Here is a 19,466-nt window from a genome sequence, read left to right on the forward strand (position 1 = left end):
TAGTGCTTCACTGTAATACTAAGTCCCTTTGTGAATACAGCTCTGGGTCTAATTCAAACACAAAACATTGTATTCCAATTCTAACATGTGTGCATGTCAAGTGACAGCTGCTGAGAATATTAACACAGAAAAGAATAACAGAGTTTGAAGATTGAGAAATAGGGCACTTGACACAGCAAGAGTCTTTTCCAAGTGAAGACAGCATTGTCAAATGCAGACAGAGGAAAACAAAGTCTAAAAGACCATTTTGAAAAAAGCAAGGAAGGTGAAGAGGGAGTACTAAGGCCAATTTTGAAGAGCTTTGAATTTAAAGGACAGAGTGAAGGGGTTCAGAAAAAGGAATGACATCAAGACAGCAGGAAAGCATTACAACTTCAGCATTGTGGAATATGGAAAGACAAGAAGCTTGGGCAAAAGACTGCAGTTGTCAAGGCAAAAGCTGTCCAAGAGCCCAACTACTTTAAAAATGCAAGGATGTGTTTTCATAATTTTGTTACAAAAATCATCTAATTCTGTTTAATACATACCCAGGAAATTCTAATTTACCTTCTGCTTCAAGGCATCCTTAACTTAAGATTACTACTATATTTATGTTTTCATATTGCTGTTTTACACCTCATACAAACTGACCTGTATGCTAGTCAAAGATGAAGATAGGTCCCACACTTTAACAGTTCCAGTTACAGACACTGCAACCAGTGAGTCTTCTGTGAAGAAGTAACAGTGAGATAGTCAACTTGGAACCAAGTTCAAGCAGTGTCTAATAAGAAAACAAAACTTTAGCATAGACAGTGCTCTAAAATGGATTCTGCAGGACACTTCAGATGAAATATTTCCACAAAAATAACTAATGGTATATAAAAATACACAACATGCAAGCAAAGAGTGAATATTTATTTTGTCCACTCAGATATATTTTAATAGAAGGCAAAGAATAGTGGGTTTGTGTCCTTTATTTTCCTGATATTACACAATTAATTTGTACATAAAACCAAGAAATGAGTTGCTTGTAACCAGTGTAGAGGCTGCTCATTTTTCTCCTTGAGAAACATTAAATAAAACATAACCAATATTAGGAGCATTAAAAACACCTTCTTAGGTGCTGCCAATGAAATGTTAACACGTACATAATGGCTTTGTAAAACATGACTGGATATTAAATCAGGTAGGATTGTTCTATCTGTACAGACATTTTATCACAAATACATCTAGCACACATACCTTGAATTCTTGCAGAGTGTACAATACACATACAATTTACCCAATCAGAAGACTGAGATGATGATAAAGTGTGAAGAACATCCAAACTCTTAGCATCAATAATAAGAACATCTTGATATTCTCCACAACAAAGAAGCCAGCCTTCACCTGTCATTCGGAATGAGCAATGGTAATACTGTACAAGTGGAAAGAAGAGAATCAGCATACAGAACTACAAATGTGCACATATTTTTCCAGTTAAGCATGTCATACTTTGAATTATAATCAACATTTGTAGCATTTACTAAAAATCTACTCCATATGTGAGGCCATATAAAATTTTCCTAGCGACACAAGCATTTCACATATTCAGCTGTATGCCTATACTAAATCATTATAATGTAAGAGATGCTTTGGACTGAGAGCGGATCTCAAATATTAGGATTTTTAGAAGCAATCAAGCTGCTACTTTGCATTATATACTGCTAAACAGTTTGGGACTTGTTTCTGGACAAATATTTGTTAAAGCTCTAGTTAAAGAAATAAAGATAAAAAAAACAGGTGAAAATGCAGAAGATTCATAATTATTTTTGTCATAACAAATTTTCCATTATTTTCTAGGAAGAATTTATATTCCACAAGATATTATTCATCTTGACATTAAGTGTCTTAGTGTTAAGATTCACTCTTTCTCAACAGTCACAAAGAAAAGGAAGAGACACAAAGTGCACAGCAGTGCAGACCAACTATGAAGACTCCTTCTCTGCTAGGTGCTTTGTATGTTTGCATTTTATGTAAAATCTATCCATATTTGTACACATAATTGCTATAAATGCCTAAGCAGCCACCTCAAATGGAATTTACAAGTCAATACTATCTTTAAAGGGAACAACTATGCAGTCAGGGGAAAACATCAGACAGACACACAACACTGTGCCTAGTTTACTAGAAGTTCTCTGTACATTCATGTTCTGCTTAAAAAAAAAATAATTCTTGGTTTATCAGTTAAGTAATTGAAGTCTGAAAACAAAAGCAGCATAAATAATGGGGAATGGGATAAGTACTACCGCAGATATGAATGACCAGAGGCAGAGGTGCTTAGCAATAGGAACAACTTGTAATTACTGTTCCTCTTAAATTAGGCTTGAAATGGAATATTTGTATTGTCAGTTAGTCCTCTGAGAAAATCCCACACTGATTAAGATCCAAAACGGTTAAGAGCTGACCCTGGTGTTAAACTTCATTTCAAATAGCAAATATTCAGTTTGCACTGCTTGACATCTGCCATTTATAGCTGAATCATCTACACTGAACAAAAGTAACCTACTAAACCAGACAGGCTCATTTAATTAAAACCTACTAAAACACCAACAAAAAAATAAAGCAACAATTTGAAACAGTGATACTATCAAAATCTGTGTGCACTAAGCCTCACAAACAACATTACATAGGAAGCAGTACTCTTTCAGTTACTATTATGCCACAGGCAACCATTTCCCATGGAACAGCAGAAAAAAAAAAAATCCTATAAAAACAACTCACAAGAAACACCCACACGCACACAAAAAAAACCCAAAATCCATTATAAATGTCTGAAGGTTGCATTTTAAAAGTATAGTTTCTCCTCCTAGAAACATCTATACCTTTTCCTAAGAAAGTTTTCTTTTTAGGTGTTCCTATTTTCCTCTAGCCATCTTCCTCAAGTTATACAACTAAAATCTTAATCTAGCCAAAATTAAATTTAGCTCGCATCTAATACAAAAGTAACAGTTTTCTAAAGTATTTGCCACTTCTATTTGAAGGGTAAGAATGAAGATTCTGCCTCTAATCTCCACAAAAATGCAGATTGTTAGATAATCACCCAGGCCAGGTCTGCCTACTTGGAAGCGGAACTCTGCCATAACTTTAACTATTGAAATCTAATTAAGCAATACCACAAAGCAGATCATACCACACCTCTACTATAATTGAAATATTTTACGTGTGTGTATACATACATGTAAAAAGATTATATAAGCTTAAACATATACATAAAAACTATTGAAGAATAAATTCTCTTGATTTTTATGTTTATACACACATCTATATGTGAAAATATATTAATAAATTCTTTTCTATAACTTTTATTTGGTAATTTACCCAAGCTTTTTCTCTTCCCTTCATCGTTAACAACTATGCTCGAACTCATCATGTCAACCAAAAGAGTGTCATGAAAAACAGTTTCTTCTTGAAACTTTAAAAAAATTCAGTTCTAAATTTGGCCATAGTTTACATCATTTAAGGTAAGGTAATTTAAGATTTCTACCATCTGGAGGCTTAGTTCTACCCTAGATTTCCCCACTGAAGACAGCCAGCATCTTAAGCAACCCAGAAGCCCTGAGCTGTTCTACTAATACATTCAGAAATAAGCCATCTCTCTGAATCAAATTCATACATGCGCGGCTCCTTAACCATACACATATGTATTTCAAACACAGCCTCAACAGTCCAGCATCTAGATATTTAGTGTACCTGGATATAGTTCCAAGCACACACTTGAAATTACATGAAGTAACATTCAAAGCAATTTGGCCTCTGAAAATAAGGATTCTGTCTCAAGTTCTACAATGAATGAAAGTGTATTTTTGGAAACGGGGCAGAGCAGTCTTTTGAAGGTCAGTAGTTAGCCATCAAAACCTTTTAAACTTTAAAAAATAAGATTTCCAGCATACTGTCTCACGTTTGGCTGAATTGCTTGTACTTCTAAAGTATGCCATAAAAATCTAACATAACATTTGAAGTTTCAACGCAATTTAAATAGAGGACAAGAGTAAAGATTAAGACAGTTTCACTTTGCTACCCAATGCCCAAACTTTACACTAAGTTAATTGATATTGCATTCCAAACATTTGAAGCTTAAAAAGAATCAGTTTGATTTAAGGAGTTCAGAGGAACATAAAAGTCTGAGCTCTTTTCTTAGGAGGAAGTCAAAAAAGGAAATGTAACAGATACAAACCTACTTCCATTACAAAAATTTTCTCCTATTAAATATGTTATGAGCTATACGTTTAAAATTGTACGTTTCTGAAAAATATCCCATTTATTAAGCAAAATTGCTCTTGTAATGAACAGAGAGAGCCCATGAAAAGTTGCTGTACTTACATGGATTGCTGTATGCCTATAAGGAAGCTTTGCGTTCTCAATGCACTGTCCACTAGTGACATTCCAAACACACATCTCCCTGCCAAAGATAACTTTATATTATTCTCTGTCATTTCTACTCAATTGGCTGGAATAATTTTGTGCCACCAAGTTGTTCTGTCGTGCTGTACTTAAGTACAGTCTGGTCCTTTATGTGACTTTTTGTTACAGATTACTGGGTAAGAAAATGTTGTAGTCATTAGTAAGAGATGACATACAGTATCTGTCTTTTTGTTTTGGTAATTACACCCTGCTGCCTTGCAACAAACCTGACTTTAAGGCCAACTCTAGTCTACAACAAATTGTAGGTATACTGCCATTACAGCACGTCAACATGTCACTGTAACTATCTGTCGTTGGAACTATATCCTCCTGAAAATGATTCATTTCACTGGACTTAAACCACACATCTTGAAACATAATGCATCTTCTGCAGCATTAGACCAGCTCCTAAGAGGAACCGCAACTTCTGTTAAAAAGAAACAGTGCCACCATGAGACTATTCCTGAAATCTGATAGCGGTACAGCACCACTTGTGTCTTGACAACCTAAATGCCTGTGCAACATTCTAGCTATACTTAGTTACATTAATGTTTGAAAAAGACAAATTAGCCAGGCTTCCTCATCTAGACATTATTCAATGTGCTGTGGGACTAGAGTACAACAGAAACAGTCAAATCAAATGTTGCAAATAAGGTTGCATGAGGTATGTTGTCATAGTTCAGCAATGTTAAACTTTGACGCTTTTAGATTTTGGACAGCAAGCATTATTACCACAGTTGACAATAATTTTATAATTTCAGAAATCACATTTCTGTATGAGGACTTAAAGAACACATCAGGGAAAAGATTTTATTGTATTAAAAATTCCACTTAGTCTTCTACATTTTAATCCACACACTTTCACATTTTATGATAATCTAAAAATATTAACTTACAGTTTTCAACTCAGCAAAAGCAGTAAAATCTATGTAGCATCATCATAATGCTTAGTGCAACATCAGCTTCAGTAGACCAAAATTCATAACTTAAACAGAACGCTTATGCTCTTTATTAAAGATTAAGGCAGTGAATTTCTCATCAGAACAATTAAATTTATTGCTTTAGCTATATTACTGTGATACATACATGCAAACATGCACAAATGAGACCAAAATATCAATTTCGCATTTTGCACTCTAAGGAATGCGTGTTATACTAACAAGGAATAAGTGATACCATATGTTGATAAACCTGTCCTACAGCATATGCTAAATACATAGTGAGACCTTCTGAATCACAATGAATTGATTTATAGGTCTCCATATAAAAACTACAGAAATACTGTTCAGTACTCATCCTTCTGGGACAAGACAGCTATACAAACACTTGAGATTCTGAAATGGGACGGGAGAAGAGTATGATCTTTTATACAGTTTCTTCCACCCTCAATACAAGGGAATGTAAGCTTGAAAATGGCAGAAGTGAATGATTCAAGGACAGGTTGGACAGAGCCTTGGTGACAGGGTTTAGTGTGAGGTGTCCCTACCCATGGAAGGGGGGTTGGAACTAGATGATCTTAAGGTCCTTTCCAACCCTAACTATTCTATGATTCACAAGCCAGAAAAGGCTGTTCAACAAACCCTGCCTCTCCTGAAGACAGGCTCCCTATTTGTAATTATCTCCACATCACAGCCTTTCAGGGATCAGTGATGGATGCTTTGCCCTTATATGCAATACAGCTGAAAAGTCCGCAGTAATTTGGTAAAAGTGAACATTTAAAGGGGCCAGAAGGCTGTCCAGTCCTACATACACACATTCCAAGGAAGCCTGATAATCCCTTCAGAGGCAGAATCTTTTGGAAGCGAATATCTCTGTTTATCTATAGCAAAAAATACCATTTGTTTCTTCACACTTTTCACCAGCGCTTTTTGGAAATACAGTATGCTATATATCTTAGTACAGATCTTATATATCTTAATACAGATCTGGAAACAGTACTACAGTAACAGAACTTCACAATTAAGATGAAAAATAGTTTTACCTCTGAGCCCTTGAGTAGAATTGAAGTAGGCCAGTACAAAACTAGTTTTGTAGACTTCTCACCCTCCTTTCTGCACATAACAACCAGAACTGTTTACCGCTATCTGCCCAGTGGGGCAGTCTAACCTCTGAAGATTAAGAAGACTGAACCAGTCTACTTAAGTTATCCCTTTCTTGCATACTTATGATTGAGAGAACCAGGCCAAGAACCTAGCAGCTGGAAAGTATAAGCTCCTCAGTGAGAAAGTAGTAGCCTTAAGATGCTAAAAGGTGTAGCTTGAAGAAGGGCAATTGACAGGAACTCTTCACCTGAAGAGGTTTTAACAGAGCTGTTAATTGGAAAAGAGGGACCCAAAATGAGAGGAGAACATCATTAAGCAGCCAGACAGAATTTTTGGAGGAAAGCGTTTAAGGAAGTAAAAAGCTCCTCTAACTACTTTCAGCTGCTGTAATCCTGAGCTGAAAACCCAGCTGAAAAGATTACCAAATATTCAGAGAGGGGAAAAAAGCCTTGCATGCTAACCTAGCAGAACTGCATAAATTTTTTTTGCCTGACATAATAAGCCAGTCACAACAAACACAGGAGAAAAGCTGCAAGATCTACCACTTAAAAGGATATACTCCAAAACAGCAAGGCAGATTAAAGCAAAGACAAGTAATATATATGCCTTTTATTCAAGGGCAGTTTACATGCCTCTATATGTAGCCAGTGAACAAGCACAACCTGGATCAGAGTACATTAACCTCTTCTACTTATTCAATTCTTAAGAGTGAACTTGGGAAGGAATACAAAAAAGAACCACGATATTAAAATGTTTTTGAATCTGCTGCTTCCCTCCAATAACCCATTATTCTCCATTTGAATGTGGCCTAGCTAACTCTCTGAACAATTCATTTTCCTGACTACTAACTGGACACCTGAATCTGCCAAACCATTTTGTCATCCAAGAGATGACCTCTTACTTAAGACTACTGTATATAGGCAACGCAATCATTATCCTAAGTAACTGATATCCTTTCCATATCACAGAAGTGGATTAAAAACCTTCTGCCAAATGCAGAATCTGACCTACACCTGCCACACATTTCATCATTTAAGAAATGAATAATTGAATATTCAGTTACCTACCCATTTTCAGTAGCACTTACTACATATGGTTGTTTCTCAAACTCTCTTGCTTTTGCCAAACAAGTTACAGAAGCAGTATGGCCGAAGAGAATTTCTTTAGATGAAATCTAGGAGAATAATACAATGGTTTAACATAATACTTTCAGTTTAATCAAAGGAGACATAAAAGCAAGAGAATACTACTTGGAGATGTCATTATTTATGAGTAATTCTCAATCTGCTTTGTTGTGTTTTTCTATCATATTTCTGGAATGCACAAAGATATGAATGGATTATCCAGTTTGTGTAAAGTTCTTCACTTCCTGAAGAATTCATGGAGTATCAAACATTGTAAAACAAGCAATAGGCAAAATATCTCTGCCCTTCACCCTACAACACGCAGCAAAAGTGGCAGAGTGAAGCAGACAACTGATACAGCAGAGCTCTTAAGCATGGGTTTCATAGAGCATGTTTAGTAATCCTTTTTATTAGCTTCACTGCATGCAAAGATCTTAATAAAATAAAGCTAGCTCCATAAAAGGGCAAACTAAAGTTTCAGGATATTTGTGAGCACAAATAGGACATCCAAATGCAAGGAGAACAGAACCATAGTCCTAGGAACACAGAATAAAAAACTGGACCTGCTTTGACTTTGTTACATTCTCAGGAAAATAAATATAAAATAAGCAAAGCAATGCCAATGATATGCTAGGGGCTTTGCCTCTTAATTACACTGCAAATACATATTTCATCTTACTTGTTCCATCTTTCTACAATTTTTTCCATTTCTAAACGTGGTAGAAAGCTCTGGTTTTATAAATAGATATTTTTTTTTTCCTTAAATGACAAGCCATGATCAACACCTGATTTAAAAAAGCTTTACAAGATAGGAATGGTGACATTCATATGTTTACTTGCTATCATCACTCACTTGTTATCATACACCATCTCAAATTATAATCCACAGGTCACAATAATACATGAAAATTTTTCTGAAGTCTGCAAATAACTGCTTATTTACACATTTCAACAGTTTTTGCTTCATGAACTACCTATAACAAATATCACATAATCTCTAAAATTTAAAGTGCAAGTCTGGATAATCCATTCTTAATAAAAGATAAAGCTCTACTCTGTAAATTTGGCAGACTGTAGCAAAGCAAACACAAACCTTTAATTCTGATGCAAGATCCCAGAAACATATTTGCCCTTCTTGACTTCCCGTAACTATAGTCTGCTGGTCATCTGTAATCATAATAGCAGTGATACTGTGAGAGGGAGCTATTTTCCCCCACACTGCCACAGCCTGTACTGATACCTTCATAGTCAGCACCTGAAAACAGAAACAAGTCACAATGATTAAGAAACATGAAGTGCAAGGAAAAAAGAAAAAAAAACAACAATCCAAAACTTAATGCAATTAAATCAACATCCAAAAAAGGGGAGCTACAAAATACTTATTGCTGCAAAAGAGTTAATGTGGCATTGAAGCATCACACAAACACTTTAAGACAACTATGTGCTAATAACTTACATATGCAAAACAGTGACATACCACTATTTTAAACTGAGGCATTCCTAAATAAGACCAGAGTTACCAGGAACTAGTACCACCACAATACTGAAATATCAGCAACAGAAATCATGTGCTACCCCACACAACCTGGCTTAGCTCTGATGGGCCCATGTCACAGTCATCATCTTCTTAATTTTGGTTGGTGAAATATGTACCATGCCTTCCCTATTCCCCGCAACCAGTAGTTCTGCTCATTCTCAGCAGCTAACTACCAGAGCATGGAGATGGCACAGGAACAGGGTGTCAATACAGAGGTCTGCAGTTCCTATACGGATAAGGCAAAAGAAACAGGTAATGAGCATGGAGGAGCAGGTGGTAGGTCAGGGAGGAAGAGAAAAAAAGTGAGGCCCAGGGCAGCAAAGCACTATTCCCTCAACATTCAATAGAATCTCCTAGAGAAAAGCCACAGAAGAAAGGTGGAGGCAGAGTTGCAAGCTGAGGAACAGGGAGAACAGACTCTTTCTGCTGCTCAACTCATGAATCTCTTGTGGGGGGGAAAGAAAGAAAACCAACAACCAAACAAACAAAAAGAAAATCCAAACATACCATATAATAGATTTCAGCCACTAGAGCAAAAATTTGCTTTAATAGAATTGTACAAAATGACTATTGGTCATTAGTTAATTCAATACAGATTCTTACAAACTCCACTTCCAGGAAACTATTTCAGCACATGTTCAAAAACCAGTACTTAGAAAACATCCTAAAATCCTTCTTATTAAAAAAAATATATCCTGCTTTGCTTGCTTTTAGACTTGATGCATGTTCCTTTTAAAAGCAGTTCTGCTTGTTAGCTGGATTCTGTACTTGTCCTGCTTCAAACAAAAGCCCTGAGAAAACTGCTTTCTCCCTCACAAGCCTTCTATCACATTGTTTACTGCTCAAATTCCCATGTTCATGAGCCTCAAACGTTTTTCTAGAGTATTTCCAATGATACCTTCAAAATAAAAAACAAAAAAACCAGTATCTGCCCATAAATAATGTGGCACTTTAAAATCGTATTTGTCCTGTTCAGACTTTTCAGGGGACCTTACCACACATCCAACAAATATGCCTCCTTTGGGTCAACTTAGGTGAAAGGATGGACTGCTTAAAACAGACACAGTTGAGCAATATCTTTAGCACATCTTTATCTTTTTATCTTTATAGCAGAGCCTTCCACTAAGGTGGCAGTGCTACCTTAGCCCAAGCAGTTTCCATACCTAGAAGTCACCTGTATCAAAACTCCCAAATTAACTGGAATATACAACAGCCTCCAGTACTCATTCCCTGCATCCTGTGACAACTCTTCTCTCCTTAATTTTCCTAGAAAATCTGCACAAATACTTCTGAAGCATCTTTGTCAACCTCCCTTCCCATTCAGTTTTCAGGAGAAAATGCCAGAAGATTGCTGTCACCTGCTCCTAACTGTTGTCAGGGAGGAAGGATATGAAGTTATAAGTCAGTCCTCTGAAAACTGAGTTTTCTTAAACTGTACTGAGGAAAGTTTTAACTACCACCAGTACATAGACAGCTGAAAATGAGCAACAAAAACGTTTGTATAACTCAAAGTTATTCTCAAGCATGAGCGAACAAGAAACGAATGTTAAGCCCTTCAGATGCACCATTCCCTAGGGTCATTTTAGTACTTCAGTTACTTTTCTCAAAATATTGTCTGTATGTCAGCTACTTGTTATTCAGACAGCATAATACCATTTAATAGATACCTCAGAGCCCCCACTAACCAAAATACACCTTTCAGAGGTGTGCTCCTATTTATCCTGAAGAAAGGGGACACAACAGACTCCTTAGCAAAAAAATATTTAAAACAAAACAGGTGCCAGAACAGCACAGTTGGGAGGGATCAGACAAGAGATATGACAGTAAAGCTGAAATCTTATCAGAGGAGGCAGGAAATGCATGGCAGCAGATAATAGACAGCCAAAGGAAGTAATCTAGGAACAATGCGAAGTGACATGAAAAGAAGTTCCTGTGATAATTCAGAAAAGACCACAGGATAGAAACAGAGCACAGAAGCAGCTTTTAAGCTTTGTTTAAAAAAGCCTGTAATACAAACCATCACTAAATCTAGCATGGTAGCAGCTAAAAGCAGGGACACGGACAAGAACTGTATCTGTTATTCCTAATAAAAGCCTTAAGTAACACAGAACTGAAGGAATGGTCTTGCTTTTTGACAAGTACACAAAACAAAGGGCTCAGCTCCTGAGAAAAAAGGGCTGAGAAGACTGGTATGGCAGAATATCAAGGTCCTGCCATACAACCTATACAACCTCAGCCAGAACAAAGGCTGAGAAAGAAGTGTCTAAGAGAAAATTAATTGAAATCAGCAGTTTATTAGGCTAAATCACATTTAGTTTCATTTTAAAGCTCTGTGGTTATCACACAAAATCCTGAGACATGTTATTGATCTCAGCTTTAAAATTTGACTTTTACAGAAGTTACTTTTTAAATCTCTAGTCACATGATGTATTATGCTTACTGGTGAACACTGATGTCCTTTTCTCTTCCAGTTTATACCCTGAAATCAAAGTTGTTCTAGCCAAACTCTAGTGATAGGCTTTCAAGTATCAGATAAGCAAAGAAAACTCAGTTTCTTACAAAACATCTTACAAAATGGTGGCTGCCCAGTTAACAGTTTGATAGGCTAAATACTGAGTCTTTCAAATGTGTTTCCTTGCATATCATGTAGTAATTTATACTTGTGCCTTGGGAGTGTTCAATTAGTGTAAAACACCATAAGACAGCAGAATTCAGATTTGTACTGCACTGAATATGAACTCATAAATCACATTTTCTTCTAAAAGCAGCATAGATTCAAGATCAATATTCTTAGCAGAAGGCCTACTGCTGAGCAAGTGATGAGTAAGAGAACTCAGACAACCAACAGAAGTTAAAATCTGGAACTGGTAGAATTTGCTAATGTATAGATGATCTATTTGTATGCATTTTAAATATCCATGAGTGTCATATTAAAAAAAAACAGCTACTAAAACATTGGTTATACATTTCAGTCTAATTCTCTTATAAGAGAAATAGAAAACAGAAGGTATGTGAACTTCCGTGTTAACATAACAGTACTTAACTTTTTTACTCTTGCTCCCTTGTTAACTCCTCTTTTGGATTAAGTTATTTTGATGCACAAGTACTTTGCATGAAAGTTTTAAGAATACCCTGACTTTCCGAGAAACACCACACACATGCAGGCATCTACATTTTGTCTGATGATACTTACCTTTATCAAAGCTATTTAGTAATACTGATGGCACCTAAAGCAAACTTTTTTAAATAAAAATCAACAGATACTTATCACACTGTTCCTTTAAAAAAAAAAAAAAGGTAAAAACTGCTTCCACAAAGTCAAATATTGCCCAAGGCATATGTGAGCTGCATGTTGCTTATCAGCACAAATTCTTCCAGCTCTGCACACTCAAGCATGTCTGATTTGCAGTATTAACCCCTCATGCAACTTCAAATCCAGTTCCTCAGTCCTGCTCCCCATTTCTCTCTGCTTAGAGCCCGACTTCTTTTTGACCTGCCCTTACGATAACACTGCTAAAAACTCATGACTAAAAACAAAAACACTGTTCCGAGTTAAAACCATGCCAATTCATCCCACCACTAACTTGCACCATCCTCTCTCTAGTTCTACAAGCACCTTTCACTCTGAAGTCACACCACAAAACTTCTTAACTTGGAAAATTATTCCAGTTTGCACTGCTTCATGGACTTTGGCTGTACTACATCAGCAACTTTGGACCATTTGCATAGTGTTAAATTTTCATTCAGAAGGCTAAGTATACCACCTCCTATTCTACAAAGGCCATGAGGTATTTTAAAGCAGCCAGAGCACAGGTCTGACCTTGAATGTCCTTCTAAGCACATAGTAATACAACGGGTTTTCCTCATCACTCAACTGTTTTGACTGGGACTGGTCACATTTTTGGATAGAGAGAATACCGTGATTTTTAAATGAGTTAAGAATACACCAGTTCTCACATACATAAAGGTTCTTAAAACTAGGAACTGAACTTCCCAGAAGCTTAACCTCAAACAGTTCACATCATAAAGCACTGGCAGTGACAAAAATCTCCTCCTCTTAGCTACAGCCCATAACAGAAGCTACCAAATTGGAATTTATAGTTCATTTATAGTAGAAAAAAAGTCATAAAACAAAAAGTCACTCTACAGGCAACAGTCAACCTGCCAAAAAAAGCTTTTCTGAGTTTATATTCATACTTATTTCATGCTTCTATACAATATAAGTTTTCTCAAGATCAGTTTGTCCAGGTCAATGTGTGGCAATCAGAGTGGGCACAAGAAGAGATGCAGAAATTGGCTTACAGTCCTGAAAATATTAAGAGATTAGCAGCATTTAACGGTTTGTATTGGATTAAAAATACAAATAATTAAAACAAAAGCACACCAACAAAAAGACAGATGGACCAAAGTGATCAAAACAATTATTGACAGCTTTAGGAGAACAGCATGTGTCTTCTCAGTCTAGCAAAATTGTACTGGTCAAGGTTTCAATGCTCTTGATGGACAAGTAAAATAAGAAGTTTCTTCCACACACACCCCTTTTTAGATTCATCATTGTAGTTACAAGCTAAAGTGTACAAACTAAATTTCAGGCAGAGCCTAGTAGGTTTTCATAACAAATTCAAAAGGTTCATTTGTTTGTAACCAATTTCATTCTCCTATTCCTGTCTATTCTTTGTTTTTTCTCTGACATACTTGCTCTTACCACCTATATAAGAAAATACAGGATTTAACAATATTTTTGTACTGTTGGTAAAAAGCTAATTAGTTTCCTAAAATAGCGTTGACTTGCAGTCTACTAATGATTACTGCTTTCTTAACTTTATCAACTTACTTTATGATGTAAATGCTGCACTCTCCTTAAAGATAATATATTTTTGCTGATTATCAGAGATATCTTTCCCTAACTAAAGTTATTCACCCATTGTTCACAATATATAGCAAATCCTTCTAAGAGGCATAAATAATATATTGCATTTACAAAATACTTGATAAAAGCATCTAAAGTACAAAATCTGAAGACAGAGAAGTGACAAAGTGCTGTCTTTGTAAGCCTGAAGATGTACCACATCCACACTCATGAAGCAGGTCACAGATCTGTATAAGTTGCTATCCAGAAATCCATTGCATCCATGAATCTGAAAACACAGGTCAACAATACTTTGCAATTTGTGAAGCAGCAGGGTAAGCACACATTTGTACAAGTATAAGCAGTGGAATAAATTAGAAAAGATAATGCTGAGAAAGATTCTTAACAGATAAATTGAAATAGAATGGAGATACAGGGCTACAGGGCAGATGGCAGGATGTGCAATTCAGGAAAAAGTGTATGAGGCTAGGTAAGTGAAGAGAGAATGATCAAAGAAACAATATTGAAGACAGCAAGACAAGACAAAGGGAAAAGATATTTGAAATAACTAATAGGAAAAAGTAAAATAGATTATCAAGATATTTTTAAAAGATAATTAAAAGCTAATTTGCATTTAGCACATCGCACAAGAAAACTAGTAATTGGCTCCTTTAAGATGCAGAATCAGCTCTCTGTAGGTACAGCAGCAAAAATATTTATGTATTTAAAATTTTTTTGTTAACATACCTAACCAGATAGCAGGCAAGAAGTAAAATACTTCAATCAACACTTATATACTATGGCTCTCTTCCTTGTGTTTTAATCCATCCTGCCAGAACCCTCAGTACTCCACACCTGTTTTCCATTCTACTTCCTTTTTTCGCAGCTCTACCCTGAGACACTCCCTGCCTGCTTGCCTACCACTGTGGTACCAGTTCAAGCTCATGGGACATCCCTGAAGACCTGTCAGGGCTACAGCCTAACCTGCCCAAGGACTCACTGCTGAGTGACATCCAGATCCCTCTTGGGGTGTGAATGTACTGCAATCCAAGGGAGCAAGAGGCTGGGACCAGGGATCAATACAACCCATTTTAACTAGCAAGAACCACCTAGTAATACCTTGTTTGTATTTCTTGAACGAGTGACACAAGAAACACTTATTTCATTCCACACAATAATTCACCACAATCAGAAAGAGCACAGTAAGGGCAACACCATCTCCCAGCTGCTGATTACATCAAAGGTTTGCAGCACAAATTCAATTTTATGATGTTAATCTCAGCCTGCCACTCAGAAATTTTCTCTGAGGGATATGATTTTTCTCTGGATTTCATTTTAAGAATGATTTTCTTCTTCTACAATCAATAAAGATATGTTTTCATCAAAAGACTCTATCTTGGCAGAATTCAATTGGCCATCTCAAAACCTTTTGGTTACACAATATTAATTAAAATAGTTTGTTTATGTTGCACCTAAGCTGGAAAACAGGGCAGTGAAAACTCAGCACACTTCTGCTTTGTGCAGTCCTAAGGTACAGTAGAATAAATCTTCACCTCCTTGAAGTTATCACTTTACCCCATTAACTGTTCATTATATTAAGCTTGCTAGAAAAGTGTCATGAGATGCTCTTTTGCTAAGTAGAAAAAATAAAGATGTGTGAAAAACTAGAAATTCCTACTTTTTTTCCACTGTTATTAAAGGCTTCTGCAACAACAATGATATAATAACTGTTTAAACGTTAAAAATTGATACATATGAGCTAGCTATCTTGGTTTTAAGTCAAAGGAAGGAAACTGCATATATTTGAAGTTCATGTGGAAAAAGCATTACAAGAGCTTGGAGCCATAAAAGATGTCTTTAAAGAAAGAACAAACACATTAAAGAAAAAGAAAACACAGTTGTTTTTACTGTCGGAAATTTTATGTCTGAATGTTTTACAAGGTACAAACATAGCTATCTACAGGAACAAGATGCTGCTTAAACACTATACAGAACTATATATATGTGAATTATATGCCACTTTCAAATCCTTAAGCATACAAACAACATCGCTTAAGTCATCTTCAGTGGCATTACATGGAAATTGTGAAATGTTTTAATGAAGCAGAGCTTTAATCAGGTCTTAGGAAATTCACCCACCAATTCTTACAGGAAAGTAAATATGACAAAAAAGGGTCATTAGTTTCTGCAGAAAGCAAGTTTTGATTTCAACAAAACTGAATCTTACTGATTTAAAGACAGGTTTTCACCTTACATATATTAAGTTACCAAACTTTATTGAGAGTTTTTCCATTTGAGAAAGTGCTGCTTCCTTATGCCTGTGAAGAGATAGCTCCTTACTTTTCCTTAATTATAAATTGTCTTTTGAGCAGACAAATATCATGCCCTTTAAAAGAGCCAATGATCATAAAATCATCCCCCATGAATCAAGAGGGTGTACTAAGGGGGCATCAACTTCAAGTTTATTGCCCACGTAACTTGGGAAGTCTAAAGAGTAATAAACTTTAAGCCTCTGTCAAGACTTCCCACAAATGCAAGTAAAAGTCATTAATGTAATCCACAAGAACTCTGATAAACTTTCATTTTTACTAAACATGACAGAATCTGTAATGAACTAGCCATAATTAATCCTACAGAATTCATTCTTATTTACACTACTGCAACAGAAGATATATCTGGTAAAGTCAAGACACATGAAATCGAAAAAAAAAACCCAACTTACAAAAATGTCAAACTAAGAGGCAGTGAATATGCATCAAAGCTCTAAGTCACTAATTTTGTCTTCCTTAAGTGACCTTGAACTCATTTAAGATAAAAAAACCCCACTGATCAGAGAGGTGATGTTTTTGGTTCAGCTACACTGTACTCAGGAATGTTTAAATAACAAATACATTCGAACCAGATGCTGGAAATAAAACAACTGAAACATTTCATCAGCCTTTGGGTTTTGGACAGTGATGTAACATTTGCTAACCGCTAGTGTAATTAATTGCATCATAATGAGGATTTCCAAACTCTGACAACAACAACTCCTTATTTTTCCATTTTGCTCTTTGAACACTACTGATTACCAAACAGGCCTCTCCACAGAGTTCTTCACTATGGGGCACGCACCTGTTTAGTGTAAACAACTTTGAAAGATTTATTATATGTACACAAACAGATCTACTTAAGTAGAGAGACACTGCCTATTATGAAGCAGAATCAAAGTCCATACCTGATTCAATGCATTGCAATGCATGGATTGCAGTTGTAACTACAATAAAGTTCTAATTTTAACACTGAAACAATTTTTATGAGAAAAACCTGCTCTTGTGTAACCAATCCTACCACCTGACACAAACCTTTTGCACAGAACTGGCTCACCACAAAGCCATTTCTGCAATGCGTTCCCAAAACATCATAGTTCTTTACCAGCAGCGCTTCTGATATGCTAAATCTCATGATAATTTAAGAAAATACTACTGCTGTTCCTAGCAGTAACTAGGAAAGCAAGTGTGAAAGAACCACCACAGGGCTCCAAGTGAACCCTGGTTATTTCCATCGAGCAAGTCTCAAGAGACATTTCTAAGTGAACTATTTTCAAGAGAAAACAGAACTGCTATTGAATAAACATAAATTTATTTCTACTCTAAGGCTTTGTACCTACTCAAAAGGCATCACTAAAATAACACAGAAGCATTTGCCCATTTCAGTGAACTAGTATTTTGAACTCTGCTATGTCCTTGAAGGAATTTCTCCAAGAAGTCCACTGAATAAGTATACTCCAAGACAGCTGACAGAATATATGTATATGTATAGTGATATGTAAATATCACTAGATGATGTCGGAAAGGGAAGTTCAGACATCCAACATTACATGTCAAACCTGAAACATAACGAAGCTATACAGCTGATACTAAACGTACAGGGGTCGAAACGGAACTCCCAGAAACTTGTCTGACAACGGCCCGAGTAAAGAGAACAAACGCCGCACCACACAAAAAAACTTCACCCCAGCGGAAGAGCTCTGCAGTACCCGATGTTACCGCTGCTCTCGGCCAAGACAAAAATCCAAGCCCACCTCTCAGTCGCTTTCCTAAGGCACCCGAGGTAGCAGAGCCTCGCGGCCACAGACCCTGGGGAGGTCGCAACGAGCGGCCCGAGGCTCCGCACTGAAGCGCGACCCGCTGCCGCCGGGCAGAGGAGACCGCTGAGAGGAACCGTGCTGAGCAGCGAGGCCGCGGCACAACGCCTTACCTGCAGCGGCTGCAGGCACCGCCAGTGGGAAAAGACCGGCCGGCAGCGCTAAGAAGAGAGGAAATGGACTGCAGCGGGACAGGCTTTATCCCTCTCGGGCGCGGCTACGCCCAGCCCAGCCCAGCCCAGCCCCCGCCCCGGCCGCGAGGCGCTTGCCGAGCCTCGGCCTTTGCGTGGCTACGGAGCAAGGGCAGCGCGTGCTGCCCGCAGCTGCCCACAGTCCCGTCAGCGCCCGCCGACAGGATCTGCTCCGGGGGCCGCTTTCTGCTGTGGAGGCTCAGAATGGAAAGCGGGAGGAAACAAGGACTAAAGTAGCAACCCGTGAGGTGGTGCCTGGGCTGCTGCCGCCCTACTCACCCACCTGCTCCTCTGCGCTCCCTTGCGGCTCAGCAGACCCGTGTGGGGGGCCGGCCTGCTCAATAGAGTACTTCCTTAAAACCGTAATGAGGTACAAGAAACTTTTTAGGTGCCCGACCTGCTTTAAGTACGGAGAGAAGAGTATTTCTGCGGCCGTAGGGACAGCTGCAGGTGGTGTCGGTTCTGCACGTCTCCGGTCAGGTGCTTTGTTTCTCAGCAGCTCCAGGTTTGAGGACAGTAAAGGGTGAGCTGTGTGCCTCATGACGTGAGGGCTGCGGATTGTTGAGGGCATGAGTTTCTCAGCTTTAGGTATTTCTTCTTATAAACGCTGTTCTAGCGAGCTAATATAGTGAGGAGGAGAAATGAGATGTTTATTTGTTGTTGGTGTGTTTCTTTTCTCTTAAAAGGTCAATTTCAGAGAAGCTATGGTCTGTGAAAGGAGACCATTATGAGGAGCCAAGCTCAGCTGTTCCATACGTGTGGGTTCATCTTAATGAAACTGTGTTGAAGTAATTATAGTTTGCATCTGTGGCCTGCGTTTTAGAGGTAAATGGATGTAACGAAAAAAGAATATGTAAAGTTAGTAATGTTTTGAAATGTTTCTCTCCGGCTTCTGATTTTAATTTGTTTTAGCAGGTCATTACTCACAATAAATACGAGACTACTTAAGCTGCTTCACCTAATGAATGATTTTATGAAATTTTTTGAACCCTGGAAATAGAACCTTAATGGAGATGGTGGTGTTTAGTAAGATAGTATTAGGCTAAGTGAAAAACACTGGAATATAGGATCTTACATGAAAACTTAGGTGTAGCTTTTCTCTGGGCTTACTTCTGGGCATTTTAGTAATATTCTAGTTGAAAACAAAATGAGATGATACAACATAGTTTAAAAGT

The 19,466-nt window shown here is 37.3% G+C and overlaps 1 protein-coding gene across 4 annotated transcripts in view; it reads right to left on the bottom strand.

The window, feature by feature from the left end:
* Positions 1–18,612, bottom strand: part of WDR72 (WD repeat domain 72) — a 113,580-nt gene extending 94,968 nt beyond the window's left edge. Inside the window, exons 1-6 of one of the 4 annotated variants that reach the window (XM_061347441.1) lie at positions 18,575–18,612; positions 8,682–8,843; positions 7,532–7,638; positions 4,342–4,420; positions 1,222–1,396; positions 631–704 (exon numbers count right to left, since the gene is read on the bottom strand). In XM_061347441.1, the coding sequence (XP_061203425.1) occupies positions 631–704; positions 1,222–1,396; positions 4,342–4,420; positions 7,532–7,638; positions 8,682–8,834 (588 nt within the window). In that variant the 5' untranslated portion in view covers positions 8,835–8,843; positions 18,575–18,612. Of the gene's footprint in view, positions 1–630; positions 708–1,221; positions 1,397–4,341; positions 4,421–7,531; positions 7,639–8,681; positions 8,844–18,037; positions 18,106–18,574 lie in introns of those variants that run through there. The other 3 variants (XM_061347439.1, XM_061347440.1, XM_061347442.1) reach the window with 3 other exon arrangements.
* Positions 18,613–19,466: the final 854 nt, after the last annotated feature.

Source organism: Neopsephotus bourkii, unplaced genomic scaffold, assembly GCF_033783945.1.
Source record: "Neopsephotus bourkii isolate Nb327-2 ecotype Australia unplaced genomic scaffold, CSIRO-AGI_Nbou_v1 NB_318, whole genome shotgun sequence".
Taxonomy (NCBI): Eukaryota; Metazoa; Chordata; class Aves; order Psittaciformes; family Psittacidae; genus Neopsephotus; species Neopsephotus bourkii.